The sequence below is a fragment of the Haplochromis burtoni genome, unplaced genomic scaffold (genome assembly GCF_018398535.1).
Source record: "Haplochromis burtoni strain Fernald_Lab_line unplaced genomic scaffold, NCSU_Asbu1 Contig_1668, whole genome shotgun sequence".
In the NCBI taxonomy this organism is placed as follows: Eukaryota; Metazoa; Chordata; class Actinopteri; order Cichliformes; family Cichlidae; genus Haplochromis; species Haplochromis burtoni.
The window spans coordinates 10,982-27,791 of NW_024584029.1; the positions used below are offsets into that span (position 1 = coordinate 10,982).

At 41.9% G+C, this 16,810-nt stretch overlaps 1 protein-coding gene across 2 annotated transcripts in view; it reads left to right on the forward strand.

Moving 5' to 3' along the window:
* Window positions 1-16,420, forward strand: part of LOC102291453 (stonustoxin subunit beta) — a 26,474-nt gene extending 10,054 nt beyond the window's left edge. The window contains exons 2-4 of one of the 2 annotated variants that reach the window (XM_005952466.3): window positions 9,069-9,164; window positions 11,901-13,352; window positions 14,541-16,420. In XM_005952466.3, coding sequence (XP_005952528.1) covers window positions 9,074-9,164; window positions 11,901-13,352; window positions 14,541-15,085 — 2,088 coding nt within the window. In that variant the 5' untranslated portion in view covers window positions 9,069-9,073 and the 3' untranslated portion in view covers window positions 15,086-16,420. Of the gene's footprint in view, window positions 1-8,933; window positions 9,165-11,900; window positions 13,353-14,540 lie in introns of those variants that run through there. The other variant, XM_042217186.1, reaches the window with a different exon arrangement.
* The last annotated feature ends 390 nt before the right edge of the window (window positions 16,421-16,810 follow it).

The window sequence follows — 16,810 nt, forward strand, 5'->3', positions numbered from 1 at the left end:
GGCTGGGTCTGGAACTGGATCGGGTAGGGTTGGAGGGGTCGCCCATCTACTGAGGTCACCGGGAGGAATTGATCAACAGGGGTTAACGGAATGCGAAGTCGGGATGCTAGTTCTTGGTCGATGAAGTTCTCAGCGGCTCCGGTGTCCAGGAGGGCTTCAGATGAGAACTGTCGGTGTTTCAGGTGAAATAGTACTGGTAACAGAAAACGCGAGGGTTCAGAGGAGTGTGAAGGGCCAGGTGGGACTCCCCCGCAGTCTACCTGGCGTCGTCGTTTCCCGGACGTAGTGGGCACTGGGGACGACGGTGTTGGGCTGATCCACAGTAGGCGCAGAGGCCCTCACGCCAGTGTCTCGCTTTCTCCTCTTTTGGGAGCCTACCCAGCTGCATGGGCTCCTCGGTGGAAGTACTGCTTGGGCTAGCAGTAGCTCCTCCAGAGGGGGGAGGAGGCTGCGAAGACATGGCCCTCTGAGGCTGGAAGGGTTTGAAGGCCCGAGGGGTGTGGCGTGGCCGTGACATCACTCGTTGGTCGATCTTCAGGGCAAGGTCCACGGCCTCATCCAAAGTCTTTGGGGCCTCACGGCCGGCCATCTCATCTCGGATGTAATCAGCCAGTCCCTCCAGAAAGATGGAGCGCAGAGAAGCACCTCCCCATTGTAGCTTAGCGGCCCGGGTACGGAATTGGGAGGCAAAGTAACAGACGGGTCGACTGCCCTGGCGTAAATGATGCAGCTGTGACTCCACTTCCACTTCACTGCTCGGGGGAACAAAAGTCTTTTTTAACTCCTCCACAAACAGGGCATAGTCATTACATGCTGCAGATTTATTTTTTGTAGAGAGCCGCGGCCCATTCCTGAGCCTGGCCAGACAAGAGAGAGGTTAACATTGCAACTTTTGCACGGGCAGTGGCGTATTTAGAGGGTTGACATTCAAACAGCATGTCTAAGGTGGCGAGCAACCCATCAGGCCGGCCGTCTACTCCGTTCCACTTATCTGGTAGTCCGATCCGGGGTTCAGCGCTCACCGGCGCTGGCTGACGTTGCAGCGAGGTGACGGAAGAGGAAAGCTGGAGGACAGTTTCGGTGAGAGACTCCATCTTTGTGCTCATCCGATCTACCACACCGCGAAGATATAATACTTCGGCTTTCAGCCGTTCGAATTCTGCTGGGTCTATATGCGGCTCAGACATCCTGTCAAGGTCGGGCGGATTACACACAGTAATTCGGCGTGCCCGTGTGGCGTGCTGGCTAGACCCAAACGCGGCGAAGGCTAGCGGTGGGTTGGAACAGACACGCAGTTATTCTAGTAACGATCAGTGCACGAAGCGGAGCTTCGGAACTGGCGTTACAGACGGAGAGCGAGCGGAGCCGGGATGAGAAAAAGAGTCGAGAGGAAAAACACTCACAGTTGGTGAATCAGGCGGCGACTAACGTCGGCAAGGTTTTGGAGCTCCTGACATGAAGAGAACGATGTCTGAGCGGCGAACAGGTGGGTGACGTCTCTCTTTTAAACCCGGCCCCGTCATCAGCTGATCACCGGCTGACAGCTACAGCAAAAGCACAATCTCCTCTAAGTTTACGCTCAGTCCTGGGTACATTCAGGAGCAGCTGATCAGCTGACCTGAGAACGGGTGGGTGTATAAGGCTGTAGCAGCTCAGAGAGATAAGTTAGGGCTAGGCCATGGAGGGCTTTAAAAGCAAATAAAATAATTTTAAAATAAACCTTAAAAGAAATGGGCAGCCAGTGAAGTGAAGCTAATTTAGGGGAAATGTACTCAAACCTTCAAATGCCAGTGAAAGGACAAGCAGCAGCATTTTGCAGGTATTTAAATATACATTGGGGGTCTTAGTGGGGCTACCAAAAACTATGACCTTAGTCCTTTTGTCATTGAATTTTAAAAAGTTAGAGACATTCAAACCTTAATGTTATTAAGACACTGAAGTAATGGCTGTATGGAATAGGTAGTTTTTCTTTAGAGGGACATAGATCTGACAATTATTACCATAGAAGTGAAATGCAATGCTGTTTTCTCAGTATAAAACCAAGAGGGAGCAGATACAAAGAAAGGAGTATGGGACCTAGAACTGAGCCCTGTGGCCAAGGACGACACATGGTCACAGAGACTAAAACAAAAAGTTAGCCCTGCCAAGTAGGACCTTAACGACTCCAGTGCTGTGCCCCTAATGCCCACCCAGTGCTCCAAACGAGAGTAAAATGGCATGATCCACTGTGTCAAACACAACTGTCAGACAGCTCACTTTGGCAGCTGTGTCAAAGTGAGCTGAACAACAAATGTTCCCAGCGTCAGTAGCTAAAAATGTGTCTTTAAAAATGCTTAAAAGGGATGATTCAGTGCTATGGAAGGGTTTAAAACCAGATTGCAAAACCTCTAAAACATTTTGCTCCAGGAACGTCATTAATTGGATGTGAACATTTTCTTTTCAAGAATTTTGGAAAGAAAAGGTAATTTGGAGATAGGCCTGTAATTTGCAAAAACGGTAGGATCAAGAGCAGGTGTTTTAATCAGGGGTTTGACTATAGCATGTTTAAAATCTTCAGGACTACACGTGACATCAAACTGTGGTTTACTTGCTCAAGAACCAAACATCCAACTGTTGGTTACACCTCTTTTAAGAGTTGAGGAGGGACAGCATCATTTGGAGACCCTGCAGGCTTAAAACGACTCCTTTAAAGACCACAGAGTCACCGGTTCAAACCTGTCAAAGACAGGAGAGCAGGAAGCAGAGACTGAGGAGTCATGAACAGGAGGAGAGATTTGAGCCCTGGTGGAGGGGACCTCAATAAAAAAGTGTAAAAAATTTTCACAAGCTGCAGATGAGGGATTGATACAGTCAGTGTATGTTGCACTAAGAACAGAGCTAATTGTCTTAAAACAGGAAGGTTATGACAGCTAATGTCAAATAAGTGTTTTCTTTTGGCATATTTTACAATTTTTGATATTGATGCCAACAGTCCTTTAGCATCTGGAATGACACTTGCAGTTTGTCCTTTTTCCATTTGTGCTCAGCTTGACAGCACTCACATCTAACAGCTCGGGTCATGTCATTCACTGAGGGCTCAGATTTAGTTTTAGGCTGCCTGGTTTTTAATGGAGCCACAGTGTCCAAAGCAGTCCGACAGGTGGAATAAAACCATGAGCTTAATTCCTCTGTTCCCGATGGAATTCTCGCATCAGCAGCAGCGCTGCCCATGGGATCTGAGAATGCTCTTCGAGCCTGTAGCCTTCCCAGTCCACCAAATGTTGCATGCTTGCACCCAGCGCCTAACATCCATGATCAGAAAAATAGAGAAAGGTGGATGAGTAGATCAGTGCTGTGGTTCTATGTTGGTCCGCAGGTGTTTGTTTTGGTCTGCACGTAATGCTCGCCTTCAACAGCAGGGGACAGGGGTGGCTGGAAAGGGGATAATCCTGTGGCCGATGAGGTGAGACGGTTACATGCTTTTTCAATCGATGGGAGCTGTTCGCTTCAGGTGGTCTGGTGGGTGGAAGCCTCACATAGGAGGACTGCCTCAAGCTCTTGTTTAGCCCGCTCCATTTGTCCATTTGTCTGTGGATAAAAGCCAGCAAAGATACTAACTTGAGCTGCCAGGGTGGAACAGAACTCCTTCCAGACTCGTGAGATGAATTGCGGGCTTCGGTTGGAGACAATCTCTGTGGGGATTTCATGAAGGCAAAAGACGTGAGTGGTTAGGAGCTGGACAGTTTCCAGAGCTGTGGGGAGCTTAGGTAGAGCGACAAAGTGAGCTGCCTTAGAAAAACGATTGATGCTAGTTAAGATGATTGTGTTATCTAATGAAGGTCACAGGCCCATGACAAAGTCGATGGCAATATGCGGTCATGGGGTTGGCAACGGTCGAAGTAGTAGGACAGGATGAAATGTACTCACAGACATCTCCGAGTGAGAGTGGGGCACCAGGCAAAGAGTTTAATGAATGGGATGGTGCGGTGGACCCCCGCACACACAGCTAAGTGAATTTGGCTGTGTGTGCCCAGTGCAGTACTTGCGACCGAACTGAGGAGGGGACAAAGAGTAATGCAGGAGGGCCAGTTCCGGGGTCCGGTTATTGGGCTTCCTTAATGGCAGACTCGATATCCCAGGTTATTGCTCAGACAATACATGCAAAGGGGAGAATGGGAGAGTTGTGGGCCATGTTCCTGGGGGCGGCGAATTGGAGAGAAAGCGCATTGGGTTTAACGTTGCGTGATCCAGGTCTGTAGGTGACAGTGAAGTGAAACCGAGTGAACAAAGGTGCCCACCTGGCTTCTCGGACATTCAGTCATTTCGGCGACCGAATATACTCCAGAGATCTGCAAAGAGTGGCACACTCGGCCGAATGCATCATTCAATCAGAGCTTCCTGACCTGCTGTCTGTCTACACTAAGTGGTGCAAGACCAAAGCTAGGAGATTATGATGGACCTCTCCCATCCCAACAATGGACTCTTCTCACTGTTGAGGTCTGGGAAGTGCTTCCGCTCCCTTAAGGCCAAAATAGAAAAGAATGAGGAGGAGCTTCTTCCCCCAGGCTATTTGGGTCCTGAACCGGGTGTAGGACTGGAATCTCACACATCACGTCACTGCACGCACTCTGTTTATTTGCACACTTCTTATAATTTCTCTCTTAAACCATTACTTGCACTTTTTTTTTTTTACTGTAAATTTCTAAGGTAAAATCTGTAAATATGGTCATAATCTCTAAATCTGTAAATTCTTTAATGGTCGGGCATTGCACTGCAATAAAAATTTCACATGTACTGTGTATGGTTGTGTGTGTGACAAATACAATTTGAATTTGAATTTGAGAAGTTCAAAAGTAGAGGTCAATAATGGCAATGGATATTTATTTATTTTAACAGTAATGTTATTGAGACCATGATAGTCAACACAGTGCAGCAGGCTCTTGTCCTTTATCTCACCAAAAAAAAAAAAATCCTCCAGCCACTGGAGATGAAGAGGGATGGATTATTCCTGCAGCGACAGACTCACTAATATATATTTTTTCCATAGCCTCCCAACTGGGCTGTGAGAGGCTGTATAACCGACTGGTGGGAAGCGATGTGCCAGGGAGGAGGTCTATTGCACAATCATATGACATGTGAGGGGGTTATGATGAATCTTTTCTAAATACCTCCTCAAGGTCATGATAAACAGATGGAACTGCTGTGACGTCAGGGCTCGACTGGGACAAAAAATCAGACTGGGCATTTTGACAAGAGACCGGCCCACCAGGTATTATAGGAAAAGCCATAAAGACTTGAAATGAAAACAAAGGGCCTCCGACAAAGCTGGTAAGGGAGGTATGTAGAGCCGAGGCACTGGGGGCTGTGGAGAGGGAGATGGAGAAGATGAAGGTGTGCTTACCAGAGGCACGCACTGAGTGAGCACTTGAGTGAGCATTGCCGAGTGTTGGGTATTTTGTGTCAGTCCAGTAATGCTTCCGGAGAGACGGCTGCCTGCTGAGCGGGGTCTGAGTCCGCTGACTCCGTTTTACGGCTGGATCATTTCTGTCATGCGTCACCGAGGACCCGGGGACTTGTCTCTTTCACCAAGGAGGGGAAGACGGGAAAAAACACTTTTGCTCCTCTTCGGTCACACTCAAAATGGGTGAATGTGGCATGCTGTATAAAGCACTTTGAGTGCTCCAGGAGAGTAGAAAAGTGAATCAATCCATTTACCATTTACCATCTCTGCTACACTTGATGTAAGCTAACTGTGACCATGAAACCACAGCCACTGTGCACCAGTCACACACTGTTCTTTACTTACTTACTAAATCAATCATAGTGCAGCAAACTAACATGTTTGTCATGCATTAAATTGCAGAGGATCTTCATGCAGTCTTTAAAAAACGGTTAGTCTGCCTCAGTTTATTTAACAGCATGTTTCACAATATGGAAAAACTTAATGTCACATGTACAGATTTAAAAACATGAGGATTTACATGTGAGCTTTAAATGAATTATCTATAAATCTGAGCTCTCTTTTTTCTCTCCTGTCTTTTTTTTTTTTTTTTTTATCTTTTTCCATCTCTTTTGCATCAGAATTGTTGTCTCTGAGTAAAGTTAGCTTTCTTTCTTTCTCTCCCTGTGAAATACAGCAGCTGGACCTTTAGCTGCAACACACTGTGAGACAAACTGCACACAGTTTGTGTGTTTGCTGGTGTTTGTTGAGCTGATAGAAACGCTGCATTTCAAATTGCCCGACACAACATGTTACTCCCTTTATGTTCGCTCCTCCTCTGTAGCACTACATCGATGCTGAAGTATGGCAACTCCAACTTACGGACACCTGCAGTCGTTCTGGTGTTGTGGTGAAAAAAAACAAAAAACGCCACCATCATACTTTAACCCCTGACCTCTCTTTTTATGAACAATCCTCTGGTGATTAATAAATGAACAGGATTCCTTTCATAATCCTTTCAGAAAAGGGTGGATTGCCCACTCTGGGTCAGGGACGAGACCTTTCCCCAAGTGGAGGAGTTTAAGTATCTCCAGGTCTTGTTTACAAGTGACAAGAGAAGGGAGCGGGAAATCGACAGACGGATTGGTGCTGCGGCTGCAGTGATGTGGATGCTGTACTGGTCCATTGTGGTGGAGAGAGAGCTGAGTGTAAAAGCAAAGTTCTCAATTTACCGGTCGATCTACATCCCTACCCTCACCTATGGCCACGAGCTGTGGGTAGTGACCAAAAGAACGAGATCGCGGATACAAGCGGCAGAAATGAGCTTCCTCCGAAGGGTGGCTGGCCTCTCCCTTAGAGATATTTCGGCCATTCGGGAGGGGCTCAGAGTAGAGCCGCTGCTCCTTCACATGGAAAGCAGCCAGTTGAGGTGGTTTGGGCATCTGACAAGGATGCCTTCTGGGCGCCTCCTGGGTGAGGGGTTGTGGGTATGTCCCGCTGGGAGGAGGCCCCGGGGCAGACCCAGGACACACTGGAGAGATTATATCTCTCTGCTGGCCTGGGAATGCCTGGGTGTTCCCCCAGACAAGCTGGAAGAAGTGGCTGGGGAGAGGGAGGTCTGGGCTTCTCTGCTTGGGCTGCTGCACCTGTGACCTGGCCCCGGATAAGACGAAGAAAATGGATGGATGGATGTTTCTGTTTATGCTCAGATCAGTTTCATGTTTGGAGGCTTGCAGTGATGTAGAATAATGACTTCACACAAAAGCAAAGTAACAAGCCTGTTTTGAAAATGTAAGAAATAAAAAGTAGAGAGAATTTTTTAAAAATGTAAGGAGCAAAAATAAGAAAGCAGTCAGAAAAATAAATACTGAAAATTATACAAGTATACAAATACCTGAAAATTGCAGGTAAGTACAGTACAAAGATTTGTACTTCATTACTTTCAACTTCTGACAATAATACAGACAATAGCCCCCTATAAGCAAGCACTTGGTGACAAAAGAAAGGAAAAACTTTTTAACAGGAAGAAACCTCCTTTAGATCCAGGCTCAGGGAGGGGCAGTGATCTGCAGAGTTAGGGCTACGGAAGGAAGACAAGACAAAAGACACACCATGGAAGTGACCAGGAAATTAATAATAAGTAATGATTAAAGGCAGAGAGGCATCTAAACACATAGCTTGATAATAATGAATTACAGTTGTCCAGCCTAGAAGTAACAAATGAACATGTTTTTCAGCATCCATCTGACACAGGATATTTCCAGAGACATTGCACAAATGAAGGTTAAAATGTTCATGGTTAATCACTGTACTGATTTGGTTTCTCTCTCAGTATGTCTAGCTCCTTAGCTCTTTAGTATTTCCTGAATTCTAGTTTCAGGTTTTGTTATGTGGCCTCCCTGTGTTCTGTTTCCTGTTTTACTTTGAAGGTCCATGTCTTGTATTCTGTTTTGCTTCCTCCCTGTCTTCTCATGTTTAAATAGGTTCAGCCATGTCTCCCTCCTGTGTGCAGTTTCCTTGTTTTTCTCTTTGCTCATATAAGCTGTGTCCAAATTAAGGGGTAGCATGCTTCGATGGATGTATTTGTAGGCAATTACGTCACAGCGACACAATGAGGACTGTCCAAATTTGAAGACTCCTCCAAGTGAGAAATGTGTCCTATTTTTCCCAGATTTAAAGGATGTGTCAGGTGTATCCTTCGTGGACCTGGTTCAGAGACTTATCACCGTGAACAAAGCAAGACAATCAAAGATCGATCCATTCAATTTCATGCCCATGAAGGGCAGGAAGTAAACATCCCTTACTAAATAAGGAACCAGAACCTTACATAGAATGTCTGCAATTAACCACTCTAACCTCCTCCCCATCCTACAGGTGGGGGAGGAGAACAAAAGAAACATGCACCCTAACATTAACCCTCATGCTGTACAGAACCTGTGATGTCCAGATGGTATTTGTCAGAGTTTTACCCCTGATACTGCTGGATAAACAGAAACTCACTCAGGAACGAGGTCACACAGAGCTCAAGTTTTCACTCGCGAGAGGGAAGCAGTTGTCTCCAACACATTTCAACTTGCTTCCCCCCTGCAGGTCGTTTTTATTGTTTACACATATGAATATTCATAAAGCTTGTTGTTGTGTTAACTAAGAGAAATTACTATATATGGTTACAAAGTGTGTTGTGCAAGCGTGGTTATACGATGTGAGTGCAGCCCTCCCAGGATGATGTCAGTATCTTGTCCCGTCAGGTGGCTTCCTTCATTGAGTAGAGTCTGTTCTTTTCAAGGCTGCTTGTTCCTTTAGAGGTCGTGCAAATATTCATATTCATGGGTTATATAGGGATCAAATAAAAGCATTCTAGCTTTTTAAATGACAATGTGTAGCTTTTTAAATGGCAACCTACAACAGATACATTAAACCTAACCGTATTTCTCTTGTGTTCTGCTGTGAAAACTTTTGGATTTAGGGATCTTCTCTTATTTGTGTGTGTTTTCTTCTCTTACAGTGTGTGTTTTCCTTTGCTCGTCACTAGTCCATCTGTGTTACCTCTGTGTGTCTTCCCTATGTTGCCTCAGCGTTACCTCCTGAAGAATGCTGAATGGTCACCTCATCTCTAAACTGATGTGTTTGGATGTCTTTATTTGTGTAGGAAACATGGCCTCAACTATTACCGAGGTGGCTGCTCTCGGCCGACCTTTTACCTTAGGGATGCTCTACGATGCCCGGAGCGATAAACTCATCCCAGGTAAATGTAACCTGTCAGCCAGGATAAACATATCTTTGCCCAAATCTGTATTTACACTTTTTTAAAAAGTCGAGAGACAAAAAAATCACCAAAAATCATAACATATAATAATAATAATAATAATACATTTTATTTATAGGCACCTTTAAAGACCCTCACGGTAACCTTACATTAGTACAACAAATAAAAATATCAGGTAAACAAAGATAAAAAAAAAAACAAGTATCAAAGTATAAAAGCTAAACAAGGTAAAAATAGACCAAGACAGAGTCATGATGAAGGGTATGCAATTCTGAATATCTGGGTTTAAGATACAGTTTAAAAGTAGAGAGAGAGTTTGTGGTCCGGAGATCTTGTGGAAGTGCATTTTAAAATCTCGGGCAGAACAACTAAAGGCTGTGAGTCCCATGGTAGTCAGGCAAGCAGGTGGAACAGACAGAATAGAAGCTGAAGAAGAGCGGAGTGTTCAAGGGGGTGGGTACGTATGGAGAAGATCAGATAAATATGGAGGAGCAAGGTTATGAAGCGCTTTGAAAGTAAAAAGCAGGATCTTGAAATTGACGGTTAATACTACAAAGATGAAACTAAGAAGATTGAGTGATATTATTTTCATGTGCTGTGAAGGAAAGAGTGCTGCCAAGACTCTTAACCTGAGGGGGAGGTGCGACAACATAGTTATCAATGGGTAATGAAAGACTTCTGGTAGGAACTTGTGAGTAGTCAGTTTTGATTTGGTACCTATTAAATAAATTATGTTTTGTTGCCATTAAGTTTGAGAAATTTATGTGTAAACCAAACCTTGATTTCACTTAAACAATCAGGAGTGGCTGTGGGTTTGGAAGATAAGTAGAGCTGGGTGTCATCTTTTGACTTTTGCTGTCATGATGCTGCCAGGTCTCTCTTGGAAATTAGATTTTTAATCTCATTTAGATTTTTTACCTGGAAAAATAAAGGAAAAATTAAAAATCTGCATAACAGTGAAATTTGATGCCATATTTTCTGAAAATATTACCTAGCGGTAGGAGATAAAGTAAAGGACCCAGGACAGAGCCTTGGGGTACACCGGAGTTAACTGGAGCAGACGGTGATCTATGAGTAAGTAATTGAACAAACTGTGAATGGCCAGAGAGATACGAGGTAAACCAGGCGAGTCCTATATCACTGATGCCAATAGATGCTAATAAATGAAGAAGTGAGAGATAGTATCGAAGGCCGCTGTAAGGCGAAGCAGAATGAGGATAGTGTTGAGTCCAGAGTCAGCTGCAAGCAGAAGATCATTAGTGATTTTTACTAGAGCTGTTTCTGTACTATGAGATGAACGGAAGCCAGACTGAAACTGTTCGTGCAAATTATTTCCAGTGAGATGTCTATGAACCTGTGCAACCACTGTCTTTTTGAGAATTTTGCCTAGGAAAGGCAAATTTGAAATTGGCCTGAAATGATTTTAATTGGTGGGGTCTGAACCATTCTTTTTCAATATTGGAGTTATCATTGCAGTCTTAAGAGAAGATGTAATAGAACCAGAGATAAGAGAGGAGTGTACGATATTAGTGATCAGTGGGGCAAGAGACGGGAGTGAGAGTTTAACAAGATTAGTCAGCAGTGGATCAAGTTTACAAAATGATGATTTTAACTTAGTAATTATAGAAGATATTTGAATCATTGTAGGAAGTTAAAAGCTCAATAAAGAAGATGACAGTTGAGTATGGGAAAAAACACAAGTAGAATAATTGACCATATCACAAGAAGAGGGCAATTTTTGATGAAGATTCATGATTTTTATATTAATAAAAATCCATAAATTTGTTACAGACTGCAGCACATGTGTATGTATGGCAAAGGTAATTGGAAGTTTAACAATATTGTGTAATGTAGAAAACAAAGTATCAGTTTTTTCTTCAGCGGACTCAATAAAAAAGTGGGTTAAGCAGATTTAGCATGGTAAACAGCTTCTTTATAATGTTGTATATGGCTGAGATACATGTCCTTATAGAATGTCCTGTTTTCCTGAAGAGACGTTCCAGGCGGCGTGCAACAGTTTTGAGTTTTATATGTCAGATGTCTTCCATTACTCATCTCTTTATACCACAGTTTTAAATCTGTAATCAAACAGTTAACACGAGACAGGGAAGACACATAAGGTTGTATATAAAAAGGTATTTTTTTTATGGTATACTTTGATAAGATAAAAATTACAGCACATTTAATATGTGACTTTATAGAGTAATTGAGATCACTCAGAAGAGCCCCTCATCTCAGGGATTCACAATACCTGAGACATTGGGTTTAATTTATGGCTGTACAATAAAAAAAATTAAATCTAAAACTGTGACCAAGAAAAAAAAATCTCTTGGTCCAAAAGTTTTGAAGAACATCTTATTCTCTGAATAGCTATAAAACCAAACAGCAACAAAATTTTATAGAGTAAAATGTAATTCACCTCAGTTACCACAAAAGACATAAAGAACAAATATGAAGAATGCATGCAGTAACTCTTTATGAGACATGTGCTAATCTGCTCCTTTTTATTCTATTTTATTCAGTGTATTGCCATTTAAAGTTCTTTGTAATATTATTATTAGTAGTAGTATTGTAGTAAAAGAACCGAATAATAAATAAATATAACAAATGGATATGAAATTTAAATGCACTGCATTAAAAAAAAACAGATTAAGTATACACTCTGGTAAGATTTCTAATGACTTTTAACCAGTTTGTGGATCTCACATCTTACAGGTGTCACACTGTGGGATGACAAAACTCTACAGGAGAAATCGGTGCAAAATGATCATCACAGCAGTAACTTTGAAGTTAGTAGCTCTGATTCCATTGAAGATAAGTCATCTTTGTTGAGCATTGATGCTTCACTGAAGGCCAGTTTCTTTGGAGGACTCATTGAAGTTGGGGGATCAGCCAAATATCTGAATGATAAGAAGAAATCTCACAAACAGAGCCAAATCACGCTTCAGTACAAAGCTACCACCAAATTCAAACAGCTGATGTTGTCTCCTGATGAAACCAAGAACACTCAAGGAGCAGACGATGTGAAGCATTTGGCAACACATGTAGTCACAGGAATCCTTTATGGAGCAAATGCTTTCTTTGTGTTTGAAAGTGAGAAGTTAGATAGTAGCAGTATTCAGGAGATCAAGGGAACCATGCAAGCTGTGATAAACAAGATTCCCTCTTTTAATGTTGACGGAAAAGTTGACATCAAGCTAAGTGATCAGGAAAAAGCTGTGACTGATAAATTCACTTGTAAATTCTATGGAGACTTCATTCTTGAAAGCAACCCTGGAACATTTGAAGATGCAGTGAAGACATTCAGCCAACTTCCAAAACGACTGGGAGAAAACAAAGAAAATGGTGTACCCCTGAAGGTCACACTGATGCCTCTGAAGAATTTACATCCAGAAGCTGCTGAGGTGCTGACAGAGATCAGCATTAGACTTGTTATAAAGGCTCAAGATGCACTGAAGGGGTTCCATAATCTGGAAATAAGATGCAATGATCTGCTGGAGGACAGAGTGGTGAGAAGCTTTCCACAGATACAAGAAAAGTTGAGCAGATTTCAGAAGCTCTGCATATTTTTCCGATCTTCACTCGAACAGACAATGGCCAAGAAACTTCCCTCCATCAGGGCAGGTGAGGAAGATGTGCAGGAATTAGAGAAAGTGTTTGATGGCAGAGAGAAGTCACCGTTCAGTCAACAGAAATTAATGAAATGGGTCCAAGAGGAAGAGAGAGAAGTCACCATGATCAGATACATCGTAGACATGATGAAGGGAACAAAGATGATCTCAGATCAGTTTGAGCTGGAAAGAGAGGTGTTTAAACCAGGAGTAGAGGATGTTCTCTGCTTTGTTTTCACCTCCCTGAAATTCACTGACCCATATCTGCAGAACATGTCTGACTACTTGGATAAAATTAAATCAAAAGATACTGACGGTGTCACGCCATCTACCCAGGACCAATGGTACTCCTCACATGAAGTTATAGCCAAAATGAAAGAAAAGGCAGAAGCTGTGAAGAACTGTAGCAGACTGTTTATTACAGCCATTGAAAATGACAAATACAAAGGAGCAAGTATCTACCACTACAGAAACACAGTCCTGGTCACCGATGATTTCTCAGGGCCTAAAGTTGTTGATGTGGAAAAGGTAACCAGCAGAAGAGATCTGATGTGGTGTAAGTACCAATCATGGTGTAAACAAAATTACACTCTTTCAGTTCAGATTGACTCTAACCTTTTGGTCCCATGACATTATTGCTGATTATTTTAATACACAGTGTCTTAAGACCTTGAAAATGGAAGGCTACTGGACTTTAGGTTTAGGTTTGTGGAGACATTTCACCTCTGATCCAAGAGGCTTTTGGAATTCTAAAATCAAATTGTGGAAATTCCTTTATTTTTAACTCCTAGTGTGGGTTTTCCCAAAACATACTAATCCTGTGTGTTCTGTCCTTAATGTGCATCCCTTTGTCCAACTTCACAGCTGACTGCATCAATAAACATCAGATATTAAATTCGACATTTTTATTCTGTTGTTCACTTTTTTAAATTAAATTAAACTAAAAATAGACATATTTGTTTTACATTTTTGTGATAAAAATAGGATGAAATTAACTTAGTCATTAGTGTCACAAGCAATAGCTCTCCAAGGGAGAATTGTTATAGAAAACATATAAACAGATAAACAGCTTGTCCTCGAGGGAAACGCACAGCTATTTTCTATTTCCATCACCAACAGAATCATGAAACCCTACCAAAATATAAGCTTCTGGGTGATTTCCACAATGATAAAGAGCAAGGACAAATGAATGTAATGACAATGGGAGTATGGCTCGATATTATCATAGACTTGTGGATGAAACCGCTGAGAGAGCTTGCCCCAACCCATTATGTGAGCTACTGACCTACTGTCACCTAAGTCAAAGAGGTGAGTGGAGGATGAAATGCCTGGGAAGGTAGGGGCTTATGACACCACTCTGTTCAATAATGATCATTCACAGTGGGCATAGATTACCTCTTTAATAGATCAAACCTAAAGAAATCCAGTTGCCTTCTTTTTTTAAGCTCTCAAGACTAACATGACCTGAATGACTGAGAACAAAGAGTTTTTTCTTCCACCAGGATAAATGTGACAAAAATGTATTTAATGCAGGAGAATAACAATGACCAACAGATTTTAACATTGTTTTAGAAATAGATGTCTGTTTCAGCAGCATGGACAGGAACTATTAAGGCAATACTTTCAGTGGACCAAACACATTGTTGTAGTCACTCAAAAGGTTTTAACATTTATAAAGAAAAGTAACTCATTAACTAATTTTATATAATTGTGAATGGTGAACCAGTTTTGTTCTCTCCAACAGATGCCTGTGATCTCACTCTGGATCCAAATACAGCATACAGCTTCCTCGCTTTATCTGAACAAAACAAGAAGGCAACATTTGGAGAATGTCAGACAAATTTTGACCTCCCAGAGAGGTTTGATTCATTGCCTCAGGTTCTGTGCAAGGAGGGGCTGACTGGGCGCCATTACTGGGAAGTTAGGTTGAGTAACGGTTCTAACAATAATGTTGGTGTAGCTGTTACATACCAAAGCATTGGAAGGAAGGGGAGCAGTACGGACATAGGACTTGGTTCTAATCGCAAATCCTGGTATTTGGGTGTGTATGAACAAGCACTCAATGCATGGCATAATGGTAAAGTGTGGAGCTGCACTCTTCCCAGTAATGGCTGCAGCAGAGTCGGAGTGTTTCTTGATTGGTCTGCTGGCACTCTGTCTTTCTACCAAGTTTCCCATAAAACACTGAGACACTTCTACACCTTCCGCACCACCTTTACAGAGCCTGTGTACCCGGCTTTCTGGATTAGGTACAGGTCCAATTATGTTGCCTTGTGTCCAGTTGAATAAGAGCAGCAGAGTCAGTCATAGCTGTAAAAAGTGTGGCCAAAAACAGAGTTAAAACACTTGTGCACAAATACATTTAAACTCTTGTGATATGTATCCTATGATTAATTTCACTGCTGCATTATGTTATATTAAAAAAAAAAGGAACCATAACATGATGTCTAACTGGCATGTCCTTATGGCTAAAGCAGCTTCCTCCCACCCAGACAGGGACATTACAATACCTATTAAGGTGTTTTGCTGTAACTGGGACTGAAACTTTAGCAACAGACATCCTTTTTATGAGTACTAGTAAACTCTTTTTCTTTTTGCTTGTCTTTGTCATAACTGCATGATAAAACTAAATGTATTTTAACACACTTCTTAATCACTGGTTCTGTATTTTGGATTACCGAGATATTTTGGAGAATTCAATGCTTCCAACTTTGTGGGAAGGGTTTAGGAAACATTGTTTTCTGTTCTAGCATGACTGCACTCCAGTGCACAAAATAGGGTCCACAAAAGCATGGTTGGAGAATTTGGGAGTGAAAGAATGTGATTAGCGTGCACAGAGCCCTGACCTCAACCCCAAACACCTTTGGATTGAACTCAGATGGAGCTTTTAATGAAAACATTGATGTCTGACCTCACAAATCATCTTCTGAATGGGAAGGACAGTGGGACTGAATGGTAATAATTTACAGACTTAATAGGAAGTTCTTGAATTGACTCTGCCTCATACTTTAAAACTTACCATGATTAAGGGAACATTGGGGATTCTGCTTAACAATAGAATCGCGTCTTTAAAAGTATTCCTGTACTTAATCTTTTGAAAGGATGGTAAATGTGGTGCTGGTTTTTGTTTCAGTATCTTACTTGGTTTACAATTAAGAGATAATTATTTTTCTTATTTTTACTTACAGATTATCATTCACAGCTATCAGTGTGATAACCAAAAAAATACTGCATTTGTAAAAATTAACGTGTATTGTAAGGGAGTATTACATTAACAGATAGTGAGGCAATATGTGTAACAGCAGCTAATTTTTTTTCTGTTGGACATAGAAACTTTTGCAAGAATTTGCCAAATCATCACGCCCTTTCTTTCCAGCTCAAACAAACTTTGTGTAACACTGACATTTGCTGGACATAATCAATAAAGTTGAATCCTGATTTGAACACTGTTAGAAATATCGTTTGGGTTGTTACTGAAAAAAAGTAATGTATAACACTTTATTCATTACGTTTCTTCTTAAAATAAATGCATTCTACTACTTAATTATACTTCAGGGAAAGTAAATTGTTATACTACTCATATGTTAGGATAAGATTATACTGTTGTAATGTAAAAGCATTGGAATAACCATACATCAGCACATATTTCCATGTCAATAAAGACAATATTTTTCTTGTTTTGGACGATGTTGATTATAGATGCAGTAATAACCAAGTCAAGTTCTGTGAGATCCCCTTGTTACCTTTTCATAAATACGCCTATTAGCCAGACCCAGAAATATTTAATGAAAATATTCAGTTACCGTATTTTTCGGACCATAATGCGCACCGGATTATAAGGCCCATTAAGAGAAACAAAAACAGTCAGATAAGTCAAAATTTACTCAACTCATTCTTCTTTCTTCCTCCACTTCCTTGCCATTGATTTATTAATGTTGAATTCTCTGGCAGCTGCTCTATTCCCATGTTGTTGCAGTATATTAATGACTAACCTCGTATTGTGGATGGATTATC